The 12500-nt window shown below is 37.1% G+C and overlaps 1 protein-coding gene across 1 annotated transcript in view; it reads right to left on the bottom strand.

Moving 5' to 3' along the window:
* LOC125032924 overlaps window positions 1-10857 on the bottom strand; it is an 11506-nt gene extending 649 nt beyond the window's left edge. Inside the window, exons 1-2 of the mRNA XM_047624317.1 lie at window positions 10717-10857; window positions 1-6576 (exon numbers count right to left, since the gene is read on the bottom strand). The exon at window positions 1-6576 is cut by the window's left edge and continues 649 nt beyond it. Coding sequence (XP_047480273.1) covers window positions 5744-6334 — 591 coding nt within the window. The 5' untranslated portion in view covers window positions 6335-6576; window positions 10717-10857 and the 3' untranslated portion in view covers window positions 1-5743. The remainder of the gene's footprint in view (window positions 6577-10716) is intronic.
* Window positions 10858-12500: the final 1643 nt, after the last annotated feature.

Genomic DNA, 12500 nt, shown 5'->3' with positions numbered 1-12500 from the left:
GTAGTACATATATAGGTTTCATGTATAGCCAGTTATTCATGATTCCACTAAATCATAAAACAGATCTGAATCACAAAGTATGAAGAAAATTTTCAATTAAGATTTTAACAATAACATCTAAGTTCATCTACAAGAGACACAAGTTACATGAAGAAATGTACACAAAAATGCTCCCTGTTTCTAAAAACCTGAGATAGACAACACTAAAAATATTAGTATATTCTACCAACACACCCTAGAGATTATTCAACTGTTATATAAAGTATGAGAAAACTTGAGAAACCATATATAGCGTGGTTATCTGCTAACATAATTAATGGCTCTACAATTCCACTTATTATAGAAAAATATTAAATTGAACTTTGAAACTATCACTAGTCGTTCTGATAATTCACTGCTGAGAACAATCTGTCACCCAGACAAAGTGTAAACTTTCCTGAATGACGTTTGCTTCTAGAAATTAATTTTCTGGAAATTTGCACAATTATGCAAAGATGCCTACACACGATGCTTGAACATAATGTCTATGAAGAGACTTATTGTACAATGACTGAAAATAATACTCATGTCCAGGCACTGTGCTGAACAAGCATCTTTTCAGGCATTATGCAGCAAGCCTTAGGCAAACTGTGTTGGCACTTATGCATAGTACTTTACACAAGTTCACTTCAAATAATTTGTATTTTTTAAATTTAAATCTTTAACATTTAACAGTGTAAATCCTCACAATAGGAATGACAGCCAATATGGTTTCCCCTCCTTCCAAATACAAGTTAATAGTGGACTTTTGTAAAAATGCTTTATTCCATACCCTCTTTTCAATTCAAAAGCACAGCAAACTATTAGTTAGGTTTACTAGTGTGATCTACATATAACAAATGTTTAAACTGCACATTCCTGAACTTGTATTTGTAGGAATGGACTAAAAGTTCACATCTATGTAGCAACAAAACAATTGGCAATAACAAAAAATATGAAAGGACATAAATCTATGACAATATACTTGTGACCAACTGCTGGGGTCAATCCTTAGTCCAGACATCTAAATACTTCATCCCACATGTGAAAACGAACACCATGAATGGCATGTTGATCTATCTGGCATGTTGATATATCTTGGAGGAGGTGATATAGTTTGTCTCGCAGACTCCAGGATAGTAGTCGGCTAATGTCAAAAAGCCAATCATGGGTGATAATCTACATTATATATCTGTGAGGCAAGGTGCACAGAAGCCTGGATTGACTCCAACTATAATTATACATACATTTCAAATTCATCTGTTCTCTTTAAAAAGTAAAAATTGAAATTGGCAAATCTAATTTTTTTTTAACCCTTCAATCACGGATTTAGCATTACCCTTCACTTTGTGGCCATTTTACTTTTACTGATATTAACTTCAAAGTGATTCAGTTTAAAAGACCACTGTTCTGCAATATCACTCCATTCATACTAACATGATGCATTTATAACTGCACAAGGAAAAATAAGATCTCTGGTTGAGTGAAATTACAACACTACAACAGTGTACCAATAAATCAAAATAATTTGTTGCAATAACATTTAAAACTATTGAATATAGAACAGCCACAGTAGGAAAATCCACAACCACCGAGTCAAAATAAATAAGCCTGACAAAAGGAAACAACAATCCATGAACAACAAGTCAAACGAGATTAATTCAAACTCTAATGACTGTGGACTTTGAGCTATCCTTTCTGATGGGGGGGGGGGGGGGGGATACAGTAAAACAGCTAGGCATCACCTGCAGCCATTTCCATTACATCACAGCAGTGGGTGGAGCATGCGGCCTATCTGGCCTCCAATCACAGGGCAGGTTTTGGGTGTCACGAGACATCACACAACGCCTAAAACCTGTCTCGTGATCAGAGGCCTGACAGGCAACAAGCGAAGCCCACTGCCGTCATGTAATGGGGATGGCCAGGGTTGACAGCTAGCTGTTTTATAAAAATAACTGAGAAAGAGGAATACATCTGGCAACTCAATAAATGTTTACCACCTATTCAATTCCAGTCAGGTGTGAGGTGTTGCCTAGGCCGTAACTGTCAAAAAAGACAACTACACTGTAGCTATATACCATTCCAAAGATCTGAGTAGTTACAATATACTGTTGCTTGTACAATGCCAAAGCAGGGTAACCAAAGTGCAGGTACAATATACTGTTGCTTGTACAATGCCAAAGCAGGGTAACCAAAGTGCAGGAAGTGTATATGACCCTGCCAAATCAACAAAGATAAGGGTAAAAATATTTGAATCCTGAATTTCTACTTTCATACACATACACTATTCGAAAATCTTCGGTTTATAAAATATCCGATTTGTTACCACATATAAAAAGAGTCAGGAATCTTTTTCGAAACACCTGATTGTTTTCCGTACCTCAAAAATAAAGAACACTTGACGAAAGTCTTTTAGTCCATCAAACCTAAAAATCTGTAGCCTTCCATCATTTCTTAGCAGCAAAAATTTGTTTTAGAGAATACAGGTTAAGCCTAAAATAAAAATTTGAGAAATTATTTTGAAATGTAAATAAATTACATGACAATAGGACAAAATTTCTCTGGGAAATTCATCTCAATAACAAAATATATTTTAAGTTATAAAATAGTTAATGTCATAAATTAATGAAACAATTTTTTTTCTAGAATTATATAATGTCAATGTACTTCATCTACATAATCCAATTACAAAACATATAATAGAAAACATATAGATAGATTAGGGCAAATGTTTTATCATTTTCTGAATGTATTCATCAGAGTAACAAGCCCTTTTTCTTAATAGAAAAAAAAATAATAATAATAAAATGAAGTAAAACTTGCCAAAGCAGTTTTGAACAGTGTTCAAGAAACTGGTTACTTGCCATCTGGAATTTGTTTGACCTTTTAATATGTGTACATAAAATTTTGCCTTTGCTGCAACTATTTGAAACATTAGGCAAATTCATTAACACCAGCTCTTTATCATCAGAAGTTGAACAAGCATTTTAGTTGCTCAGGTAAAGTTAACTCCTGTCACAATGCTCTTAAACAACAAAATTATATAAACAGATAAATGAGCTCCTTAACAAGGGAAAGATGAATGAAAGACATTTTCCCTTGATATTAGTCAATCCCTGTACATGGACATATTAACTTTTGTAAACTCTACTTACTGAAGCAGTCACACCACCAACTTATGATTTGTCACAAAGGATTAGCCTCTTGTGAGAAGGATTTTGTACACATTATGACAATGCTAGCTGAAAGGTGAACAAACTTTCAAATTTGTTTATAGGAAATCGGCTCCTTGATAGCTATTTTGAACATACACAGGCTAATGGTTCATCAGATTTTCAGGTGGTTAACTTCTCTTCATACAAAACTGGCCCTTTGCTACCTGGATGAGTACATCAGCTTACAAAACTGCTTCTTTGACATGATAAAGTTGAATATACATAAAGTGTATTCATGGAACTGGCTCCTTGCCACAATGAGGGTGAATATACATAAAGTGTATTCATGAAATTGGCTCCTTGCCACAATGAGGGTGAATATACATAAAGTGTATTCATGAAATTGGCTCCTTGCCACAATGAGGTTGAATATACATAAAGTGTATTCATGGAACTGGCTCCTTGCCACAATGAGGGTGAATATACATAAAGTGTATTCATGAAATTGGCTCCTTGCCACAATGAGGGTGAATATACATAAAGTGTATTCATGAAATTGGCTCTTTGCCACAATGAGGGTGAATATACATAAAGTGTATTCATGAAATTGGCTCCTTGCCACAATGAGGGTGAATATACATAAAGTGTATTCATGAAATTGGCTCCTTGCCACAATGAGGGTGAATATACATAAAGTGTATTCATGAAATTGGCTCCTTGCCACAATGAGGGTGAATATACATAAAGTGTATTCATGAAATTGGCTCCTTGCCACAATGAGGGTGAATATACATAAAGTGTATTCATGGAACTGGCTCCTTGCCACAATGAGGGTGAATATACATAAAGTGTATTCATGGAACTGGCTCCTTGCCACAGTGAGGGTGAATATACATAAAGTGTATTCATGAAATTGGCTCCTTGCCACAATGAGGGTGAATATACATAAAGTGTATTCATGAAATTGGCTCCTTGCCACAATGAGGGTGAATATACATAAAGTGTATTCATGAAATTGGCTCCTTGCCACAATGAGGGTGAATCTACATAAAGTGTATTCATGGAACTGGCTCCTTGCCACAATGAGGGTGAATATACATAAAGTGTATTCATGAAATTGGCTCCTTGCCACAATGAGGGTGAATCTACATAAAGTGTATTCATGGAACTGGCTCCTTGCCACAATGAGGGTGAATATACATAAAGTGTATTCATGGAACTGGCTCCTTGCCACAATGAGGGTGAATATACATAAAGTGTATTCATGAAATTGGCTCTCTGCCACAATGAGGGTGAATATACATAAAGTGTATTCATGAAATTGGCTCCTTGCCACAATGAGGGTGAATATACATAAAGTGTATTCATGAAATTGGCTCCTTGCCACAATGAGGGTGAATATACATAAAGTGTATTCATGGAACTGGCTCCTTGCCACAATGAGGGTGAATATACATAAAGTGTATTCATGGAACTGGCTCATTGCCACAATGAGGGTGAATATACATAAAGTGTATTCATGAAATTGGCTCCTTGCCACAATGAGGTTGAATATACATAAAGTGTATTCATGAAATTGGCTCCTTGCCACAATGAGGGTGAATATACATAAAGTGTATTCATGAAATTGGCTCCTTGCCACAATGAGGGTGAATATACATAAAGTGTATTCATGAAATTGGCTCCTTGCCACAATGAGGGTGAATATACATAAAGTGTATTCATGAAATTGGCTCCTTGCCACAATGAGGGTGAATATACATAAAGTGTATTCATGAAATTGGCTCCTTGCCACAATGAGGTTGAATATACATAAAGTGTATTCATGAAATTGGCTCCTTGCCACAATGAGGGTGAATATACATAAAGTGTATTCATGGAACTGGCTCCTTGCCACAGATGAGGGTGAATATACATAAAGTGTATTCATGAAATTGGCTCCTTGCCACAATGAGGTTGAATATACATAAAGTGTATTCATGAAATTGGCTCCTTGCCAGAATGAGGGTGAATATACATAAAGTGTATTCATGGAACTGGCTCCTTGCCACTTGTACGATGAATCACATTCTTATCATAAAAATGGCTATTTGTAACTGGCAATTGGATTAACCCACTACTACCGGGAAATCACTTGCACTGTCCGCTGGTTATTTTACAAATTTTGTTTACAACTGGATGGCTCCAGAAGTGCTTAGTCAGGAGAGAGGCAATAATTGGGCCCACTTGACCCTATCTCTTTATTCCCTTTCCTCAAATTTTTGACAAAGAAAATTTCTAATTTTATACTGGGTATCTTTGTTATTAACATTATAATCGTATTATCGGCAATAATAACATTAATAACAAAACAGTAATAAAAGTAAAAACTTTTTTCTCAACAATTTAAGGAATGAGTGAAACAGGTGAGATCAGGTTAGCCTAGGAATTGACTCTTTGGTGACTAAGCACTTATGAAGCCGTCTATATGGAAACAGAATTAAGGTAACAGTGCATGTGCCCGGAGCCAATGGGTTAAACCTTCATGTTCAGTTTCTCTTGGCAGATGAGTAACTACATTAGATAAAATATTAGTTGGCTTGAGTTTCCATTCGCTTTAATGCAAATGCAAGCTTCTTTGGATCCTTAAAAAGTTTGCAGAATAAAGACAATCTCTGCTGCAGCTGATGATTTTGCCGTTTTAGTTCAATACAGTGCTTTTCCAAAATCTCTAGCTTTTCATGAACTGCAGACCTTTCTTCTCCTTTACTGGTGTTTGTGCCTTTAGAGGAATCAGGTGATACTTCAGATGTCTCTTCACCTGATACACAGCTTCTTTTGGCATGCACCATTATTTCTGAATCCTCTGCATGGCGCTTCTTGCATTTCACTTCTCTTCTCTGCTCAGCAGCTGACTGCTGTGAATCTGCTGCTACTTCATCCTTTTCAACCTTGACTTGCACCTCTTCCTTTTTCACTACTGCATCCTGTTCCCTATCACCTCCTTCTGCTGAGCTTTGCCGAGTGGTAGCTGCAGTGACTGGCCGCACAGAGACTGCTGCAGCCGCTGATGATACCCTGGCAAGATCACAGCATAGTGACTTCGCTGCCTTATCAGATCCACTTCCTGGAACTCGTACAAATGATCGCACTGGGTCACCAATTTCATATGGAGCTACCATATTCACACCAGCACTGCCACTGGAAATATCAGAGGCTTCAAAATGCTTGCTTGTTCCTCCTCCTCTTTATTCTGTTCAGCAGTAAGTGGTATCACGCTGACAGTTCACACTTAGAGCAGGAACCCCCTTAACAGGTACAGGAGTAACCTATACCAGAGAAGGAGATGACTGCTCTGAGAGTGAAAAAGGAGTTGTCTATTAACAGCTGTTGCTGCTATTCAGCAACTTCAGCTGTGAATTGCCTGAAAGAAAAGAAGAAAAAAAAATTAAAAGATTGCTGCATCAATAAGTCAACATGGGCTGCTAACATTAAAACACCAATTGACAGTCAGTATACTGGGAAGACCAGTCACACCAAATGTTCTAAAAGTTATTTTCTGGGGATAGAATAACACATTATCAGAAAGACCTCCAATCTCCTGCTGCTGCCGTGAGCAAGGAATTTTTTCCCATCGGAGAGGTGCTTAATTTCAATTTGGGAAGCAGTTTCCTCCAAGCCTCCCTACCCATCCCACACTCTCTAACTGCTGCAATATGATGGTTACCTTTTTCTCAGAGATGCCTTTCCTCTTCTTTGTAACTGTCCTTACCTACCCTGTCTTGCACTACCACTCCCTTCCCTTCCCTGTTTTTAGTTTCCCACCTTTTAGGTCGTTGCTTGTTTGTTCATTTGTCTCTTAACCAATGATAACAGTTACAAAAAAAGCATGCTAATCAAAACGAAACAAAAAAAGTACTGATCATCAAAATGGAATTGATTTTAAAATAAGTGATAATTCTGATGATGATGATGATGATGATGATGATGATGATGATGATGATGATGATGATGATGATGATGATGATGATGATGATGATGATGATGAAGATGATGATGATGATCAAAACTGACACTCTGGCTGTTTTGTGTTTCTGATCAGCTCTTTTTGATTTACTATAGTACTCTTCATATAAAAGGGCACACACAGTACCATCTGTTACATTGATTTTGGTAGTTTCCATGTGAAATACTTTTTGTTGCTTAACCCAATGCCGCCGGGGGAAATAAATAAAAAATTGGGAAAATGCAGTGCTCATTTTCTATATTTTTGTGAAATGTCTCTGCACATAGATGGCTCTGCTAGTGCCTAGTCAATTTGTAGACCTCGTGACCTCCCCTGATTTGAATTGGCGGGAAAAATGTATTTTTTACAGTACTATGAATATCGATGGTGTTATTTTTATTATAAACATTATAATTACTATAATGTTATAAACATTAGTAATAGCAAAATAAGATAACGTAAAATATTTGCGTAAATGAAAGAAAAGGGTAAACAGGCAAGACAGGCAGTACTCACAATTGGCTCATTGATGACTTAGTACAAGCATAGCCATCTATGTGTAAAAACAATCAAACAAGTAACTCTCTGTGGGCATAGCTCGTACGTACATGTCATGCCTGTCGGCATTGTGTTAAATTCACTGAATTGCAGTAATATATTAAAATTTCTGTTTACATCATACAGTCAAAAAAGTACCATGTAAAATAGTTCTTGTTGCTTAAATTCATTGAATCATGGTAAAATATCAAAATTTCTGTTTACAACATCACACAGAATGAGCCAAACAGCACTTTATTCAGCCATAAAATGAGACCATTATAAACTAAACTGGCTATCTTCATTCATACTACACAAACATCACTATAAAACATTTATTGCCTATTTCATTTGTTCACAACAACCACATCAAAATAAAAACATTTATTGAAATTAAGAACGAGGTTGAGATAGTTGCTTAGATGTGGCAAGAGATTTTGTATATGAATTACTTATACATATAATATATAATATATAATATATAATATATAATATATAATATATAATATATAATATATCATATAAATATATAAATATATAATATATAATATATAATATATAATATAAACATATAATACATAATATAAATATATAATATCATATATAATATATAATATATAATATATAATATATAATATATAATATATAATATATAATATATAATATATAATATATAATATAAATATATAATATATAATATATATAATAGATATATATTCTTAGAATTGTGAAGAAAATGTTTAAGAAAATATAACATAAGATACATCACAACATCACAATTTTTTTAGTATCTTTGTGCAGTCTTTCTATCAAGTTTAACAGTACTTATACTTTCTTGTATCCACACTTTCACTCTACCAACAGATAAAAACAAAAATTATGAGGCAATTACGAGTACTGCCTGTCTCGCCCCGTTTCTTTGATTTATAACAATATTTTACGTTATCTTATTTTGCTGTTACTTATGTTTATAACATTATAGTAATTATGATGGTTATAATAAAAATAACACCATCAATATTCATAGCACTAGTAAATAATACACTTTTCCCGCCAATTCAAATCAAGTAAAGTCACAATGTCTCCTAAGTGACTCCTTTGTGGCTAAGCACTAGCAGAGCCGTCTATGTGAAGACATTTCACAAAAGATATAGAAAATGAGCACGTCATTTTCCCCAATTTTTATTCATTTTCCCCGGCGGCATTGGGTTGATACCTTCTTACAAATCACCATTTGGGAAGGGGTACTGCAAACATCTTACCGATAAATATTCTCCAATGAAAATTTTTCTGTACTTCATAACATTCATTTATTACAAATAACTTCGATCTTTTAGCAAGCTGTGATCACCCTGAATAAGTTGTGCAAACTTGGTAAAATAAGTAACTTCAAAGGGTTCAACGTGACAACTATGTGGGAATTATCGAAATATGTTGAGGTCAGTACTTCTGAAATTATTAGTTCAATTAAGTAGAGCAGTAAAGCATTCAGTTCAGCCTTAGTGTTTTTGTTTCTTGTTTTTGCAAAGGTGAACACAGCTTTTTTATGTAATCTAATATTATTATTATTAATAATAATAAAAATAATAATAAAAATAAAAATAATAATAATAAAATAATAATAATAATAATAATAATAACAATAATAATAACTACAATCATAACAACAATGACTTAACTTTTACACAACAATCCAATCTTGAGATTTATACTCCTTCCAATTTTCCACACTGCACTACAGACGAGTCCCGTTATCAACCATTGCAGATGATATAATCGATAGTATCGGCAATGTTTTACGAAGTGCCTGCGAACCCTGAGATTAATTCCCTATCACTGCAGCCATTACTCGTTCCCGAGAGTGACGCACCCAGGGTATCGAGCCATGCTAAAATCCAAACCTAAACCTTTCCTGCCTTCTATTTATTCCCTTAGACGCAGGGGCAAGCCAACCTGTACTCCCCTTTACCTGCACTTGAAGCCGACTTACAGAAAACGCAACATTAGCAACTCTGGCTCTGTTGGTGTTGCGGCATTCTGAGCGGGGAAAGGCGGAGGAGATCTTCTTCACATTGCGTCAAATGTGAGGCCGGAGCAGCTGTACCTGTGTTCTTCGCTATTCTGCTTCTTATGCCCTATAAGCGTCCATTTTCTTGCATCCCTACTCGTTGCTTTCGGCAACATTATACCAAAAACCTTGCCGTATTTCCCAATCTGAGGATCCGGCTATTTCGTTTATTAGCGAGCCTGATTTTCCTCTGACTCTCATAGTGCCATTACATCATCATTATCATTATCATTATCATTATCATCATCATCATCATCTACATCATCATCATCATCATCATCATCATCATCATCATCATCATCATCATCATCATCATCATCATCATCATCATCATCAATAATAATAATAATAATAATAATAATAATAAATAACAACAACAAAAATAACAATAATAGTAATAACAATAGTGATGATGATGATGATGATGATGATGATGATGATGATGATGATGATAATTATAATAATAATTATAATAATAACAATTCTTGAGCTGCGACAGAAGTTCATGGAAGATAAGTTTCTCAGATTGATTTGCTCTATCGTCTGCCTGTATTATTTTCTTTCTAAGATGGCTGGATGAAACTGGGCCCTTATTGTTATTTTATTTTAATTAATAAAAATATGTATATTTTCTCTGAAGAAATAGGGGAAAAAGTTCAACAATTCCATCAACAATAAAATTCATCGCCAATCCTTTCTTATGTACTTACGTGTCTTCTTTCTTTCTTTCTTTCTTTCTTCCTATTCTTTCTATACGATTCAATGGTCTTTAATTTCACGTTAATAAAGAACAAAATACGAAGACATGACACATTCCCCTTCCATCAGCTCTCACCCCCCTCTTCTTGGCTTCACTTCCACCCCCACACGCTCATTACACATGCAAATAATCAACACAACACAATGAGGTCCAACGAGGGTCCTCTTATGTCCTCTTATCACCCATTTCTCACCGTAAAATAAGCTTTAAAGGAAGACAAGGCGGGTCCTCCTGCCACTCCGCCCGCTCGACGTGAACTGAAGGACCTCGACTCGAATTTCTCTCTCTCTCTCGGTCTCTGTCTGTCTCTCTGTCTGTCTGTCTGTCTGTCTGTCTGTCTGTCTGTCTGTCTGTCTGTCTGTCTGTCTGTCTGTCTGTCTGTCTCTCTGTCTCTCTGTCTCTCTGTCTCTCTGTCTCTATCTGTCTCTCTGTCTCTGTCTCTGTCTCTGTCTCTGTCTCTCTGTCTCTGTCTCTGTCTCTGTCTCTGTCTCTGTCTCTCTGTCTCTGTCTCTCTGTCTGTCTCTCTCTCTCTCTTTTTCCTTTTTTTGTGTAATTTGTGGTGGGGGTTGTTGTATTTCGATGATGTACGTGAGTATGATGCTGTAAATGGCATTATATATATATATGTGTGTGTGTGTGTGTGTGTGTGTGTGTGTGTGTGTGTGTGTGTGTGTGTGTGTGTGTGTGTGTGTGTGTGTGTGTGTGTGTGTGATGTGGTGTAATAAGTGTGTATTTTTTCCCCTTTTTTTGACATTTATATCTGTTGAGGGTCATTTGAGGCCTATGTCATTGATTTTGTGTTCATTGTGTGATTATAGAGTGCTTTAGACAATACTATAATGACTTACATGTTGCAAATCAATACATATATATATCATAATGATTTAGCGTCGACAAAACCTTTACATAATGACTTTCCGCCTTACATTTATATAAGCCCGCAATGATTTCACCCTTCAATAATTAAACATAAACATTCTTCATAAGTAACAAATACAAATCACTGAAATGGAAGTCAACGGTATTTCGCCACAACGCCAGAAAATACGAAATATTCGTGATTAATACAACATGTGGCATCGCTGCAGTTCCGTACGCGTTCTGTACGAGTCCTCGCCGCGTGTGCGTGCGTGGCTGAGGCGGGGGAGGAAGCGAGGGACGAAACGAGGGAGGGAGGGAGAGGGAGATAATGGGGAGAGGGAGATAATGGGGAGAGGGAGATAATGGGGAGAGGGAGATAATGGGAGAGGGAGATAATGGGAGAGGGAGAGAGGGAAAAAAGAGGGAGAGAGGGAAAAAAGAGGGAGAAAGGGAAAAAAGAGGGGGAGAGGGAGAAAAAGAGGGATGGAGGGAAAAAACAGGGATGGAGGGAAAAAAGAGGGATGGAGGAAAAAAAGAAGGATGGAGGGGAAAAAGAGGGAAGAGGGAGAAAAAGAAGGGAGAGAGGGAGGGGGAGGGAGGGAGAAAGGGGGAAAGGAAGGGAGGGAGGGAGGGAGGGAGGAGGAGGGAGGAGAGGAGAGGAGAGGAGAGGAGAGGGAGGGGGAGAGGGAGAGGGAGGGAGAGAGGAAGGGAGGGAAGGAGGGAGGGAGGGAGGGAGGGAGGGAGGGAGGGAGGGAGGGAGGAGGGAGGAGGGAGGAGGGAGAGGGGGAGGGAGAGGGAGAGGGGGAGGGGGAGGGGGAGGGAGGGAGAGAGAGGGAGGGGGCTTATCACCAACTGTAAGCCCAAGTGGAGCTTAATTTAGGTTCTGGTTTACAGGTGTGATCTAGAGCGAATGGCATCCACAAATCGTGCTAATATGCTCGCTCTCGCGTGCGCTGCTCTCGACCCACCTTCGTGGTTGCTCATCCTTGCCAGCCTCTTGTTGGTCCAGAGTGAAATCCATCTTTCCTGGACATCCACGTCTTGGAAGGTCTTGCCCAGGTCCTCCTCGACTTCAGATTCATTCAAATTTCCTCGTAGTCCTCGTCCAGGCCAAAC

The sequence above is a fragment of the Penaeus chinensis genome, chromosome 15 (genome assembly GCF_019202785.1).
Source record: "Penaeus chinensis breed Huanghai No. 1 chromosome 15, ASM1920278v2, whole genome shotgun sequence".
In the NCBI taxonomy this organism is placed as follows: Eukaryota; Metazoa; Arthropoda; class Malacostraca; order Decapoda; family Penaeidae; genus Penaeus; species Penaeus chinensis.
Note: the sequence above shows the minus strand (reverse complement) of the source record. Positions and strands in the feature narration are given on the sequence as shown.